Source organism: Vanellus vanellus, assembly GCF_965231255.1.
Source record: "Vanellus vanellus genome assembly, contig: HAP1_SCAFFOLD_2176, whole genome shotgun sequence".
In the NCBI taxonomy this organism is placed as follows: domain Eukaryota; kingdom Metazoa; phylum Chordata; class Aves; order Charadriiformes; family Charadriidae; genus Vanellus; species Vanellus vanellus.
Window position 1 is genome coordinate 1 of NW_028127756.1, and position 16,137 is coordinate 16,137.

Below are 16,137 nucleotides of genomic sequence, written 5' to 3' on the forward strand. Positions count from 1 at the left end.
ACCTGGGGGGAGTTGGGGGGGGGGAGGGGGGGCGGGGAGGAAACACGAGTGGGGGGGGGTCAGGCTCCGTGGGGAACCCCCCCCAGCCCCCCCCCCCCCCCCGTGACACCCCCCACCCCCACCCATGTGTCCCCCCCCACCCGTGTCCGTGTCCCCCCCCCGTGTCCCCCCCCCCCGTGTCCCCCCCCCGTGTCCCACCGGCGGTGGCAGCGGCGCAGGAAGCGCATGATCCTCCGGGCGGCCTGGTCCTGCCGCAGGGTGAGGAGGGGCGCCCTGGGGGGGAGGGGGGGTCGGGGTCAGCCCCCGCCGTCCCCGTGTCCCCACGGGCCCCTGTCACCACCCCCCCCCCCGGGACCCTCTCCACAATCCCCCCATGTCCCCGATGTCCCCATCCATGACATCCCCCATCCATCATGACATCCCCCATCTCCGATGTCCCCATCCCCAGTGTCCCTCATCCCCAAGTGTCCCCCATCCATGACATCCCCCATCCATGATGTCCCCCATCCATGACATCCCCATCCCCAATGTCCCCATCCCCGTTGTCCCTCATCCCTGAGTGTCCCTCATCCATGACATCCCCATCCTCGACATCCCCCATCCATGACATCCCCATCCCCAATGTCCCCATCCCTGATGTCCTCCGTCCCCGGTGTCCTTCATCCATGACATCCCCCATCCCTGATGTCCCCCATCCCTGTTGTCCCTCATCCCCAAGTGTCCCCCATCCATGATGTCCCGCGTCTATGACATCCCCATCCCCAATGTCCCCATCCCTGTTGTCCCCCATCCCTGAGTGTCCCTCATCCATGACATCCCCCATCCTCGATGTCCCCCATCCATGACGTCCCCCATCCATGATGTCCCCCATCCCCGATGTCCCCATCCCCGATGTCCCCATCCATGACATCCCCCATCCATGACATCCCCATCCCCAATGTCCCCATCCACGATGTCCCCCATCCCTGTTGTCCCTCATCCCTGAGTGTCCCTCATCCATGACATCCCCATCCCTGATGTCCCCCATCCATGATGTCCCCCATCCCCAATGTCCCCATCCCTGATGTCCCCATCCCTGATGTCCCCCATCCCCGGTGTCCCTTGTCCCTAAGTGTCCCCCATCCATGACATCCCCCATCCACAACATCCCCCATCCCCAATGTCCCCATCCCTGATGTCCTCCGTCCCCGGTGTCCCTCATCCATGATGTCCCCCATCCCTGATGTCCCCCATCCCTGATGTCCCCCATCCCCAATGTCCCCATCCCCGTTGTCCCCCATCCCCGACGTCCCCCATCCCCGACGTCCCCCATCCCCGACGTCCCCCGTCCACACCACCCCTGTGTCCCCGCGGTGTCCCCGCGGTGTCCCCCACCGTCGGCGCGGGGGGGGAGTGGGGGCTCTGCGCTGCTGCCGGCGCCGGCGGAGGCTGCGGAAGCGCTGTTGGATGAGGAGCGCCGCGCGGCGCCGCCGCTGGAACCGCTTCTGCTGCGCGTAACTGCGGAACCGGCTCTGGATCAGCACCGCCGCCCGCGTCATCCGCTGGAACAGCGCGAACTGCGGGGGGACGGGGTGTCACGGGGGGGGACGCACCGCGGGGACACCCCCGGGGACACCGCGCACCCCACGCCACCGCCACCAACAGCCACCGAGAGGGGCGGCGGTGGCCGGTGACACGAGGGACAACAGTGGGCAAAGGGACAATGGCGTCCGGTGACCCAAAGGACAGCAGTGACCAAAGGGACACTGTATCTGTCACCCCAAAGGGAGGGGACACCCCCGGGGACACCCCCGGGGACACCGCACACCCCACGGCACCGCCACCAACAGCCACCGAGAGGGACAGCGGTGGCCGGTGACACGAGGGACAACGGTGGCCAAAGGGACAATGGCGTCCGGTGACCCAAAGGACAGCGGTGACCAAAGGGACACTGTATCTGTCACCCCAAAGGGAGGGGACACCCCCAGGGACACCCCCGGGGACACCGCGCACCCCACGGCACCGCCACCGCCACCAACAGCCACTGAGAGGGACAGCGGTGGCCGGTGACACGAGGGACAACGGTGGCCAAAGGGACACTGTATCTGTCACCCCAAAGGGAGGGGACACCCCCGGGGACACCCCCGGGGACACCGCGCACCCCACGGCACCGCCACCAACAGCCACCGAGAGGGACAGCGGTGGCCGGTGACACGAGGGACAACGGTGGCCAAAGGGACACTGTGTTTGTCACCCCAAAGGGAGGGGACACCCCCGGGGACACCGCACACCCCACGGCACCGCCACCAACAGCCACCGAGAGGGGCGGCGGTGGCCGGTGACATGAGGGACAACGGTGGCCAAAGGGACAATGGTGTCCGGTGACCCAAAGGACAGCGGTGACCAAAGGGACACTGTATCTGTCACCCCAAAGGGAGGGGACACCCCCAGGGACACCCCCGGGGACACCGCGCACCCCACGGCACCGCCACCAACAGCCACCGAGAGGGACAGCGGTGGCCGGTGACACGAGGGACAACGGTGACCAAAGGGACACTGTGTTTGTCACCCCAAAGGGAGGGGACACCCCCGGGGACACCCCCGGGGACACCGCGCACCCCACGGCACCGCCACCGCCACCAACAGCCACCGAGAGGGACGGCGGTGGCCGGTGACACGAGGGACAACAGTGGGCAAAGGGACAATGGCGTCCGGTGACCCAAAGGACAGCGGTGACCAAAGGGACACTGTATCTGTCACCCGAAAGGGAGGGGACACCCCCGGGGACACCCCCGGGGACACCGCGCACCCCACGGCACCGCCACCGCCACCAACAGCCACCGAGAGGGGCGGCGGTGGCCGGTGACATGAGGGACAACGGTGACCAAAGGGACACTGTGTTTGTCACCCCAAAGGGAGGGGACACCCCCAGGGACACCCCCGGGGACACCGCGCACCCCACGGCACCGCCACCAACAGCCACCGAGAGGGACGGTGGTGGCCGGTGACACGAGGGACAACGGTGGCCAAAGGGACACTGTGTTTGTCACCCCAAAGGGAGGGGACACCCCCGGGGACACCGCACACCCCACGGCACCGCCACCACCACCAACAGCCACCGAGAGGGACGGCGGTGGCCGGTGCCCCAAAAAGGGACCCCAAAATCTGGTGTGTGTCCCCCAGAGAGGGACACGGGTGTCAGGGACCCCAAAAGGGACCCCCAAAAACCCCAAAAGGGCCCCAAAATCGGGATGTGCCCCCCCAACTTCACCCTGGAGAGGGACACCGGTGTCGGGCACCCCAAAAGGGACCCCAAAAACCCCCAAAAGGACCCCAAAATCTTGGGGTGAGTGTCCCTTCCCCCGGAGAGGGACACCGGTGTCGGGCACCCCAAAAACCCCCAAAAGGGCCCCAAAATCGGGACGTGCCCCCCCCAACCTCCCCATGGAGAGGGACACCGGTGTCAGACACCCCAAAAACCCCCAAAAGAACCCCAAAATTGGGACGTGCCCCCCCCAACCTCCCCCTGGAGAGGGACACCGGTGTCAGACACCCCAAAAACCCCCAAAAGGGCCCCAAAATCGGGACGTGCCCCCCCCAACCTCCCCCTGGAGAGGGACACCGGTGTCGGGCACCCCAAAACCCCCAAAAGGGCCCCAAAATCGGGACGTGCCCCCCCCCAACCTCCCCCCACACCCCCCGGGAGGGGGGGGGGGGCTGCGGGCGCCCCCATTACCTTCAGAGCAATCCAGGTAAGCTTTGGGGGGGGGGGGCAGAGAGAGAGAGGGTTAAGGGGGGGAGGGGAACCCCACAGGGCGTGGGGGGGGGGTCCCGGGGGGTGGTTTTGGGGTCCCCCCCACCCCCCCGTTACCTGTTTGTATTTGCGGTAACAGCGCTGGATGACGGCGGCCGCCGTCTCCTGCTGCTCTTTCAGCCTCCAGCCCTGCGGGGGGGGGGAATAAAGATTTTTGGGGGGGTCTAAAAGATTTTTGGGGGGGTTTAAAAGATTTTTTGGGGGGTTTAAAAGATTTTTGGGGGGGGGCGGGGGTGGCACGTACCCGGTACTTGCGGAAGGCGCCCTGGACGAGGCGGGCGGCCTCGTAGAGCTCGTGCTGCTCCTGGTCGGAGAGGGTGAGGAGGGCGACGGGGCCGTCCCCCCCCCGCGCCCCCCCCGAGGCGTTGAGGAACTCGGCCCATCCCGCCGCGGAGGGGGGAGGGGGGGGCGGCCGCTCGGGGAGCCCCGGGGACCCCCGGGGTGGCCCCTCTGCCCTGGGGGGGGGACACACACATATTGGGGGGGGGGGGAGTGGCACCACACACACGCGGTGCACACCCCCCCCCCCGTGGGGGTATGGGGGGGGCAGAGGATGGGGACACCCCCCCCCCGTGGGGGTATTGGGGTGTCACAGCCCATGTGGGACCCCCCCGTGGGGACATTGGGATGTCAGAGGACATGGGGACCCCCCCGTGGGGAGATGGGGGTGTCACAGCCCACGTGGGCCCCCCCATGGGGAAATGGGGGTGTCAGAGGACATGGGGACCCCCCCGTGGGGAGATGGGGGGTGTCAGAGGACATGGGGGCCCCCCCGTGGTGACGTGGGGGTGTCACAGCCCACGTGGGACCCCCCCATGGGGACATTGGGGTGTCACAGCCCACGTGGGCCCCCCCGTGGGGACATGGGGGGTGTCAGAGGACATGGGGACCCCCCCGTGGGGACATGGGGGTGTCACAGCCCACGTGGGCCCCCCCCGTGGTGACATTGGGGTGTCACAGGACATGTGCACCCCCCTGTGGTGACGTGGGGGTGTCACAGCCCATGTGGGACCCCCCCATGGGGAAATGGGGGTGTCATAGGACATGGGGACCCCCCCATGGGGAGATGGGGGTGTCATAGCGCATGTGGGACCCCCCCATGGGGACATTGGGGTGTCACAGGATGTGCCCCCCCCCCCGTGGTGACATTGGGGTGTCATAGGACATGGGGACCCCCCCGTGGGGACATGGGGGTGTCATAAGATGTGTGCGCCCCCCTGTGGTGACGTGGGGGTGTCACAGCCCACGTGGGACCCCCCCATGGTGACAATGGGGTGTCAGAGGACATGGGGACCCCCCCGTAGTGACATTGGGGTGTCACAGCCCACGTGGGCCCCCCTGTGGTGACGTGGGGGTGTCACAGGACACAGAGCCCCCCCTCGTGGTGACATTGGGGTGTCACAGCCCACGTGGGACCCCCCCATGGGGACATTGGGGTGTCAGAGGACATGGGGACCCCCCCGTGGGGACATGGGGGTGTCACAGCCCACGTGGGCCCCCCCCCATGGGGACATTGGGGTGTCAGAGGACATGGGGACCCCCCCAGGGACATGGAGGTGTCACAGCCCACGTGGGCCCCCCCCGTGGTGACGTGGGGGTGTCAGAGGACATGGGGACCCCCCCATGGGGACATTGGGGTGTCACAGGACGTGCCCCCCCCCCCCCCCATGGGGACATTGGGGTGTCACAGGACGTGCCCCCCCCCCCCCCCGTGGTGACGTGGGGGTGTCCCCGGCCGTGGGGACGCCGCGGGGGTACCTGGGGGGCCCCGGGGGGGGGCGGTCGACGCTCTCCAGGTAGGCGGCCAGCCAGGCCATGGCCGCGCTCAGCCCCGCCGGTGTCCCCGACGCCGTCCCCACCGCCGTCCCCAGCGGTGGCCCCCCCGGCGCCTCCTGTTTGATGCGCTCGGGGGTGGCCTCGATGATCTGCCGGGCCAACGTCACCACCTCGGCCTGGGGGGGGACAGCGGGACAACGGGGGTCACCTCCGGGGTCCCCAACCCCAGGGGTGGCCCCAACCCTCAGGTGTGGCCCCAACCCCGGAGGTGGCCCCAACCCCGGAGATGGCCCCAACCCCGGAGGTGGCCCCAACCCTCAGGTGTGGCCCGAACCCTCAGGTGTGTCCCCAACCCTGGAGGTGGCCCCAACCCCAGGGGTGTCCCCAACTCTGGGGGTCACCAACGTCAATGATGTCCCCAACCCTCAGGTGTGGCCCCAACCCCGGAGGTGGCCCCAACCCCAGGGGTGTCCCCAACTCTGGGGGTCACCAACCTCAACGGTGTCCCCAACCCTCAGGTGGCCCCAACCCTCAGATGTGTCCCGAACCCTCAGGTGTGGCCCCAACCCCGGAGATGTCCCCAACCCCGGAGGTGTGCCCAACACCAGAGGTGTCCCCAACCCTCAAGTGTGTCCCCAACTCTGGGGGTCACCAACCTCAACGGTGTCCCCATCCCTCAGGTGTGTCCCCAATCCCGGAGGTGGCCCCAACCCCAGAGGTGTCCCCAACTCTGGGGGTCACCAACCTCAATGGTGTCCCCAACCCTCAGATGTGTCCCCAATCCCAGAGGTGGCCCCAACCCCAGAGGTGTCTCCAACTCTGGAGGTGTCCCCAATTTTAGGGAGTCCCCAACCCTGGAGATGTCCCCAACCCCGGAGGTGTCCCCAGCCTCAGGGGTGTCCCCAACCCTCAGGTGTGTCCCCAATCCCAGAGGTGGCCCCAACCCCGGGGGTGTCCCCAATTTTAGGGAGTCCCCAACCCTCAGGTGTGTCCCCAACCCTGGAGATGTCCCCAACCCTCAGGTGGCCCCAACCCTGGAGATGTCCCCAAGCCCAGACCCCCCCTCACAGATGTCCCCAACCCCGGGGGTGTCCCCAACCCTTTAAGGATGTCCCCCCCCCTCCTGGGGGTCCTCAATCCCGAGGGGGGGGGGGGAATGTCGCCAATTTTTGGGGTCCCCAATGCCGGGGGTGTCCCCAAACCTGACACCGGTGTCCCCCCCCCCCCCAAGTGGGTGTCCCCGTCACCTGCAGGACGTCGTCGGCGTCGGGGGGGGGCTCGTCCTCGGGGGGGCCGGGGGGGGCGGGGGGCAGCGGGACGGAGGCGGGACCCTCCGACAGCCCCGACGGGGACGAGGGACTGCTGGCCGTGCTCAGCCCTGGGGACAGCGGGGACAGAGGGGACCTGAGGCCGGGGGGGGGACACCCCCACGGGGAGGGGACAGGGGACACCTCGGGGATATTTGGGGACACATTGGGGGGAGGGGAATGTGGGCGCAAAGGGGCTGTGAGGGGACAGGGGACATTTTGGGGGGGACTTGGGGACACAAAGGGGTTGTGAGGGGACAGGGGACATTTTGGGGGGGACTTGGGGACACAAAGGGGCTGTGAGGGGACAGGGGACACCTTGGGGACATTTGGGGACACGTTGAGGGGGGGGAATGTGGGCGCAAAGGGGCTGTGAGGGGACAGGGGACATTTTGGGGGGGACTTGGGGACACAAAGGGGCTGTGAGGGGACAGGGGACACCTTGGGGACATTTGGGGACATTTGGGGGACAACTTGGGGACGCAAAGAGGCTGTGAGGGGACAGGGGACACCTTGGGGACATTTGGGGGACAACTTGGGGACGCAAAGAGGCTGTGAGGGGACAGGGGACATTTTGGGGGGGACTTGGGGACACAAAGGGGCTGTGAGGGGACAGGGGACATTTTGGGGGGGACTTGGGGACACAAAGGGGCTGTGAGGGGACAGGGGACACCTGGGGACATTTAGGGACAGGGCAGGGGGAAAGGGGGACACAAAGAGGTTGGGGGGGGACAGGGGACACTCGGGGACACCTTGGGGACACCTGGGGACATGTTTGGGGATGACTTGGGGACACAAAGAGTCTGTGAGGGGACAGGGGACGTTTTGGGGGGGACTTGGGGACACAAAGAGGCTGTGAGGGGACAGGGGACACCTTGGGGACATTTGGGGGACAACTTGGGGACACAAAGAGGCTGTGAGGGGACGGGGGACACCTTGGGGACATTTGGGGACACGGCGGGGGAGGGGGAAAGGGGGACACAAAGGGGGGGACACAGGGGACACTCGGGGACAGGTCGGAGGGGACCAGTGACGCCCTGGAGGGGACACGGGGACACGGTGGCAGCGGCCGTGTGGGTGTGGGGGTGGCCGGGAGCGGGGAGGGGACACGGTGACAATACCAAAGTGACGGTGACAATAGCGGGGTGACAGTGGCCAGGAGCGGGGAGGGGACATGGTGGCGGCGATGATACCGGGGTGACAGTGACAGCAGCGAGGTGACAATGACGGTACCAGGGTGGCAGCGGCCCGGGGCGGGGAGGGGACGTGGGGAGGGTGACAATGCCGGGGTGACAATGACTGTACCGGGGGGACAGTGACCATACTGGGGAGGGGACACGGTGACAGTGTCAATACTGGGGTGACAGTGTTGACACCGGGGTGACAGTGACCACCCTGGGGTGACGGTGACAGTAGTGGGGTGACAGTGGCCGGGGCAGGGTGACAGTGACGCTAGTGGGGTGACAGTGACAGTAGCGGGGTGGCGGTGGCCAGGGACAGTGGGGGGACGGGGTGACAGTGACGCTAGTGGGGTGACAGTGACAATAGCAGGGTGACAATGGCGCTAGCAGGGGGACAGTGGCCAGGGGCAGTGAGGGGATGGGGTGACAGTGGCACTAGCGGGGTGACGGTGACACTAGCGGGGTGACAGTGGTGCTAGCGGGGTGACAGTGGCCAGGGGCAGCGATGGAACGGGGTGACAGTGACACTAGTGGGGTGACAACGGCGCTAGTGGGGGGACAGTGGCCGGGGGCATTGAGGGGACAGGGTGACAGTGGCACTAGTGGGGTGACGGTGACAGTAGCGGGGTGACGGTGGCCGGGGGCAGCGGGGGGACGGGGTGACAGTGACACTAGTGGGGTGACAGTGGCCGGGGGCAGCGGGGGGACGGGGTGACGGTGACAGTAGCGGGGTGACGGTGGCCGGGGGCAGCGGGGGGACGGGGTGACAGTGGCACTAGCAGGGTGACAGTAACACTAGTGGGGTGACGGTGACAGTAGCGGGGTGACGGTGACACTAGCGGGGTGACAGTGACACTAGTGGGGTGACGGTGACAGTAGCGGGGTGACGGTGGCCGGGGGCAGCGGGGGGACGGGGTGACGGTGACAGTAGCGGGGTGACGGTGGCCGGGGGCAGCGGGGGGACGGGGTGACGGTGACAGTAGTGGGGTGACGGTGGCCGGTGGCCGCGTTACCTGTGTCGGGGCTGGCGGAGAGCGGGGAGGGGACGCGCAGGGCGGGGAGGGGACAGCGCGGGGCGGCGGGTGACAGCTCCTCCAGGCGGGTGACGAGGCGCAGGTGGCCGCGGGCGCGGGCCAGCCCCAGGGGCAGCCGGCCCAGGGTGTCGGGGACAGCCAGCGCCCGCCGGTCCCAGCGGCACAGCCGCTCCGCCGCCTCCCGGTGACCCAGCGCGCAGGCCCACATCTGGGGACGCGGTGGCACCCCGTCACCCGGGTCCCCAAGGGTCCCCCCGTCCCCAAGGTGCCACCCCCGCTACCCCCGTCCCCGCCCGTGCCACCCCCTCACACCCTGTCACCCTCATCCCACGGTGTCCCCATCCCCAAACGCGTCACCACTGTGTCCCTAAGGTGTCCCCACCATGTCCCCACTGTCCCCATAGTGTCCCCACCGTGTCCCCACCCCATCACTGAGGTCCCCAAAGGTCCCCCCGTCCCCAAGGTGCCACCCCCTCACACCCTGTCACCCTCATCCCACGGTGTCCCCAGTGTCCCCATCCCCAAACGTGTCACCACTGTGTCCCTAAGGTGTCCCCACCATGTCCCCACTGTCCCCACCGTGTCCCCACCCCATCACTGAGGTCCCCAAGGGTCCCCCCGTCCCCAAGGTGCCACCCCCGCTACCCCCCTCCCCGCCCGTGCCACCCCCTCACACCCCCTCACCCTCATCCCACGGTGTCCCCATCCCCAAACGTGTCACCACTGTGTCCCTAAGGTGTCCCCACTGTCCCCATAGTGTCCCCACCGTGTCCCCACCCCATCACTGAGGTCCCCAAAGGTCCCCCCGTCCCCAAGGTGCCACCCCCGCTACCCCCGTCCCTGTCCCCGCCACCCCCTCACACGGTGTCACCCTGATGGCGCTGTGTCCCCATTGTCCCCACCATGTCCCTGTTGTTCCCACCACGTCCCCATTGTCCCCACCGTGTCCCCACCCCATCACTGAGGTCCCCAAGGGTCCCCCCGTCCCCAAGGTGCCACCCCCGCTACCCCCGTCCCCGCCTGTGCCACCCCTTCACATGGCGTCACCCTCATCCCACGCTGTCCCCATCCCCAAACGTGTCACCACTGTGTCCCTAAGGTGTCCCCACCGTGTCCCCACTAAACCCACCGTGTCCCCACCCCATCACTGAGGTCCCCAAAGGTCCCCCCGTCCCCAAGGTGCCACCCCTGCTACCCCCGTCCCCGCCCGTGCCACCCCCTCACACCCTGTCACCCTCATCCCACGGTGTCCCCAGTGTCCCCATCCCCAAACGTGTCACCACTGTGTCCCTAAGGTGTCCCCACCATGTCCCCACTGTCCCCATAGTGTCCCCACCCCATCACTGAGGTCCCCAAAGGTCCCCCCGTCCCCAAGGTGCCACCCCCGCTACCCCCGTCCCCGTCCCCGCCACCCCCTCACACGGTGTCACCCTCATCCCACGGTGTCCCCATCCCCAAACGTGTCACCACTGTGTCCCTAAGGTGTCCCCACCATGTCCCCACTGTCCCCATAGTGTCCCCACCGTGTCCCCACCCCATCACTGAGGTCCCCAAAGGTCCCCCCGTCCCCAAGGTGCCACCCCCGCTACCCCCCTCCCCGCCTGTGCCACCCCTTCACATGGTGTCACCCTCATCCCACGCTGTCCCCATCCCCAAACGTGTCACCACTGTGTCCCTAAGGTGTCCCCACCATGTCCCCATTGTCCCCACCGTGTCCCCACCCCATCACTGAGGTCCCCAAGGGTCCCCCCGTCCCCAAGGTGCCACCCCCGCTACCCCCGTCCCCGCCCGTGCCACCCCTCACACGGCGTCCCCCCGATGGCGCTGTGTCCCCGTTGTCCCCCCGTGTCCCCCCGTGTCCCCTCACCAGGGGGGTGCAGGAGAAATGGTCCACGTTGAGGGGGTCGACCTCCTGCTCCAGCTCCAGGCTGTCGGCCGCCAGCGCCCTGCGGGGACGGGAGGGGACAGGGCCCGGGCGTCACCTCCCCGAGGGGACATGTCCCCATCCCGCCCCTGTCCCCAAAGTGTCCCCAAGGTGTCCCCAAGGTGTCCCCGCTCACCGCCAGCGCTGCAGGGCCTCCACCCCGTCCCCCTCCCTGTCCCCGTCCCATCGCTGTCCCCATCCCCATCCCTTCCCTGTCCCCAAGGTGTCCCCAAAGTGTCCCCAAAGTGTCCCCACTCACTGCCAGCGCCACAGGCCCTCCACCCCGTCCCCCTCTCTGTCCCCAAAGTGTCCCCAAAGTGTCCCCAAGGTGTCCCCAAGGTGTCCCCACTCACCACCAGTGGCACAGGGCCTCCACCCCGTCCCCCTCCCTGTCCCCAACACGTCCCCAAAGTGTCCCCAAGGTGTCCCCAAAGTGTCCCCAAGGTGTCCCCACTCACTGCCAGCGCCACAGGCCCTCCACCCCGTCCCCCTCTCTGTCCCCAAAGTGCCCCCAAAGTGTCCCCAAGGTGTCCCCAAAGTGTCCCCACTCACCGCCAGTGGCACAGGGCCTCCACCCCGTCCCCCTCCCTGTCCCCGTCCCATCGCTGTCCCCATCCCCATCCCTTCCCTGTCCCCAAAGTGTCCCCAAGGTGTCCCCAAGGTGTCCCCGCTCACCACCAGCACCGCAGGGCCTCCACCCTGTCCCCCTCCCTGTCCCCAAAGTGTCCCCAAAGTGTCCCCACTCACCGCCAGTGGCACAGGGCCTCCACCCCGTCCCCCTCCCTGTCCCCGTCCCATCGCTGTCCCCATCCCCATCCCTTCCCTGTCCCCAAAGTGTCCCCAAGGTGTCCCCAAGGTGTCCCCGCTCACCACCAGCACCGCAGGGCCTCCACCCCGTCCCCCTCCCTGTCCCCAAAGTGTCCCCAAGGTGTCCCCAAAGTGTCCCCAAGGTGTCCCCAAGGTGTCCCCGCTCACCGCCAGTGCCACAGGGCCTGCACCCCGTCCCCCTCCCTGTCCCCAAAGTGTCCCCAAGGTGTCCCCAAGGTGTCCCCACTCACCACCAGCGCTGCAGGGCCTCCACCCCGTCCCCCTCCCTGTCCCCAAAGTGTCCCCAAGGTGTCCCCAAGGTGTCCCCACTCACCACCAGTGGCACAGGCCCTCCACCCCATCCCCCTCCCTGTCCCCAAAGTGTCCCCAAGGTGTCCCCAAGGTGTCCCCGCTCACCGCCAGCGCCACAGGGCCTCCACCCCGTCCCCCTCTCTGTCCCCAAAGTGTCCCCAAGGTGTCCCCAAAGTGTCCCCACTCACCGCCAGTGGCACAGGGCCTCCACTCCATCCCCCTCCCTGTCCCCATCCCATCGCTGTCCCCATCCCCATCCCTTCCCTGTCCCCAAAGTGTCCCCAAGGTGTCCCCAAGGTGTCCCCGCTCACCGCCAGCACCGCAGGGCCTCCACCCTGTCCCCCTCTCTGTCCCCAAGGTGTCCCCAAGGTGTCCCCACTCACCGCCAGCGCCACAGGGCCTCCACCCCGTCCCCCTCTCTGTCCCCAAAGTGTCCCCAAGGTGTCTCCGCTCACCGCCAGCGCCGCAGGGCCTCCACCCCGTCCCCCTCCCTGTCCCCAAGATGTCCCCAAAGTGTCCCCAAGGTGTCCCCAAGGTGTCCCCGCTCACCGCCAGCGCCGCAGGGCCTCCACCAGCCCGGCGTAGCCCTGGGCGGCCGCCAGGTGCAGCAGCGTCATGCCGCGGAAGGTGGCCCCGTGGGCCAGCGCCGTCCCCGAGGGTGTCCCCGACGCCGACGTCCCCGTCCCCGAGCACGTCCCCGGCCAGCCCGGCCGCGCCATCATGGCCTCGCAGATGGCCACCACCCGCGCCTCGAAGGAGGACCCCGGGCCCTGTCCCCGGGGGGGACGTCAGGGGACAGCCGGGGGACGGCGGGGGGGGGGGGCAAGGGACATTGGGGACATCAGGGGACAGCGGGGGATGCCAAGGGACACCGGGGACGTTGGGGACATCAGGAATGTCGGGGGACACCAGGAAATTCCAGGGGACATTGGGGACATCAGGGGACAGCGGGGGATGTCAAGGGACACTGGGGATGTTGGGGACATCAGAAGACAGAAGAGGACATTGGGAGATTCCAGGGGACATTGGGGACATCAGGAATGTCGGGCGACACCAGGAGATTCCAGGGGACGTTGGGGACATCGGGGGATGCCAAGGGACACCGGGGACGTTGGGGACATCAGGAATGCCGGGGGACACCAGGAGATTCCAGGGGATGTTGGGGACAGCGGGTGATGCCAAGGGACACCAGGGACGTTGGGGACATCAGGAATGTCGGGGGATACCAGGAGATTCCAGGGGACGTTGGGGACATCAGGGGACAGCGGGGGATGTCAAGGGACACCGGGGACGTTGGGGACATCAGGGGACACCAGGGGATTCCAGGGGACATCGGGGACGTTGGGGACATCAGGAATGTCAGGGGACACCAGGAGATTCCAGGGGACATTAGGGACATCAGGGGACACCGGGGACATTGGGGACATCAGGAGATTCCAGGGGACATCGGGGATGTTGGGGACATCAGGGGACAGTGGGGGACGCCAAGGGACACCGGGGACGTTGGGGACATCAGGAATGTCGGGGGACACCAGGGGATTCCAGGGGACGTTGGGGACATTGGGTGATGCCAAGGGACACTGGGGACGTTGGGGACATCAGGGGACACCAGGAGATTCCAGGGGACATCGGGGATGTTGGGGACATCAGGGGACAGCGGGGGATGCCAAGGGACACCGGGGACGTTGGGGACATCAGGAATGCCGGGGGACACCAGGGGATTCCAGGGGACGCTGGGGACAGCGGGGGATGCCAAGGGACACTGGGGACGTTGGGGACATCAGGGGACACCAGGAGATTCCAGGGGACATCGGGGATGTTGGGGACATCAGGGGACACCAGGGGATTCCAGGGGACATCGGGGATGTTGGGGACAGCAGGGGATGCCAAGGGACACAACGGGACATCAGAGTGACAGTGAAGACGTCAAGGGACACAAGGGGACATCAGGGGACATTGGGGATGTCATGGGACTCAAGGGGACATTGGGGACACCGGGGGCAGTGGGGGACACAGGGGGACGTCGGAGGACCCTGAGGGACATCGGGGACATTGGGGGACACTGAGGGACACAGGGGGACGTCAGAGGACATTTGGGGACATCGGGGAACCCTGAGGGACATCAGGGGACATCAAGGGACAGTTGGGGACGTGGGGGGGGGACCCCGAGGGACACCGCGGACGGGGGGTGTCCCCAACCCGGGGGGGGGCCCTGACCTGTTCCGGGGGGGGGTCGGGGGGTCCTCCCCGCGGCGGGGGAGGGGCCAACGCCCCCAAACGCGTCTCCAACTGCTCCAGACGCTCCAGGATGGACAGACGGAACTGGGCCTCTGCGGGGGGGGACGGGGGGGTCAGCGGGGAGGGGACCCCCAAAACGGGGAGGGGACCCCCTGCAATATTCAACACCCCCCCCCCCCAAAATGGGGTCACCCCACAGGAGGAGGGGGACAATGTTGGGGTGTCTCCCCTAAAGGGGACTGGGTGTGACCCCACAGGAGGAGGGGGACAATTTTGGGGTGTCCCCCCCCTAAAGGGGACCACGTGTGACCCCACAGGAGGAGGGAGACAATTTCGGGGTGTCCCCCCACCCCCCAAAGAGGACTCAGTGTGACCCCACAGGAAGAGGGGGACAATTTGGGGGTGTGACCCCACAGGAAGAGTGGGACAATTTTGGGGTGCCCCCCCCATAAAGGGGACCACGTGTGACCCCACAGGAGGAGGGGGACAATTTTGGGGTGTCCCCCACATAAAGGGGACCCGGTGTGAGCCCAAGAGAATGGGGGACAATTTTGGGGTGTCCCCCCCTAAAGGGGACCCGGTGTCACCCCAAGAGAGTGGGGGACAATTTTGGGGTGCCCCCCCCTAAAGGGGACCCGGTGTGACCCCACAGGATGAGGGGGACAATTTTGGGGTGTGACCCCACAGGAGGAGGGGGACAATTTTGGGGTGTCCCCCCCCTAAAGGGGACCCGGTGTGACCCCACAGGAGGAGGGGGACAATTTTGGGGTGTGACCCCACAGGAGGAGGGGGACAATTTTGGGGTGTGACCCCACAGGAAGAGGGGGACAAGGCTGGGGTGCCCCCGGGCAGGGGGTGACATTCGGGGGGTCCCCAACTCACCGTCGAGGGACAGCCAGTCCAGCTGGGAGCCGGGGGGGCCACCGCCCCCCCCCCGGGCCCGGTACTCGAAGGGGACAGCGGGGGAGAGGCGGCGGGGGGGACAGGCCACGCGCAGGGCGGCCACGCCGGCCTGGTGGGCTGCGGGGGGCGAGAGAAAGGGGGTGTCACGGCGGGCGGGGGGGGGACGGGGGGGACGGGGGGGACAGGGGCGCAGGCTCGGGGGGGGGGGGCACTCACGGGGGCAGTAGCAGCGCAGCACCCCCCGCTGCACCAGCGCCGCCGGCACCGAGACCCCGTCGAAGAGGCAGTTGTAGGCGCCGGAGCCCCACGGCCCCGTGATCAGCACCTTCACCCCACCCTGGGGGGGGGATAAAAGGGGGGGGGATATGGGGGGGGGGGGGGGGAAAAGGAGGGGGTATATGGGGGGGGGGGGAAGGGGAGAGGGAGAAAAGGGGGGGGAAAGGGGGGGGGAGAAAAGGGGGGAGGGGGAAGAAAAGGGGGAGGGGGAAGAAAAGGGGGAGGGGGAAGAAAAGGGGGAGGGGGAAGAAAAGGGGGAGGGGGAAGAAAAGGGGGAGGGGGAAGAAAAGGGGGAGGGGGAAGAAAAAGGGGGGGGGAAGAAAAGGGGGGGGGAAGAAAAGGGGGGGGGAAGAAAAGGGGGGGGAAGAAAAGGGGGGGAAGAAAAGGGGGGGGAAGAAAAGGGGGGGGAAGAAAAGGGGGGGGGAAGAAAAGGGGGGGGAAGAAAAGGGGGGGGGGAGAAAAAGGGGGAGGGGGAAGAAAAGGGGGAGGGGGAAGAAAAGGGGGGGGGAAGAAAAGGGGGGGGGAAGAAAAGGGGGGGGAAGAAAAGGGGGGGGAAGAAAAGGGGGGGGAAGAAAAGGGGGGGAAG

At 67.7% G+C, this 16,137-nt stretch overlaps 1 protein-coding gene across 1 annotated transcript; it reads right to left on the minus strand.

Moving 5' to 3' along the window:
* Window positions 1-198: 198 nt before the first annotated feature.
* On the minus strand, window positions 199-15,612 carry LOC309685047 (calmodulin-binding transcription activator 2-like; the record flags this gene model as incomplete). The annotated part of the gene is made up of 13 exons (XM_082500863.1): window positions 199-273; window positions 1,375-1,556; window positions 3,716-3,736; window positions 3,851-3,922; window positions 4,038-4,248; window positions 5,552-5,745; window positions 6,817-6,947; window positions 9,071-9,299; window positions 10,959-11,037; window positions 12,684-12,904; window positions 14,352-14,464; window positions 15,255-15,392; window positions 15,492-15,612. Coding segments are annotated over 13 exons (1,787 nt in total), but the record flags the coding sequence as incomplete, so codon positions are not given.
* Between the last annotated feature and the right edge of the window lie 525 nt (window positions 15,613-16,137).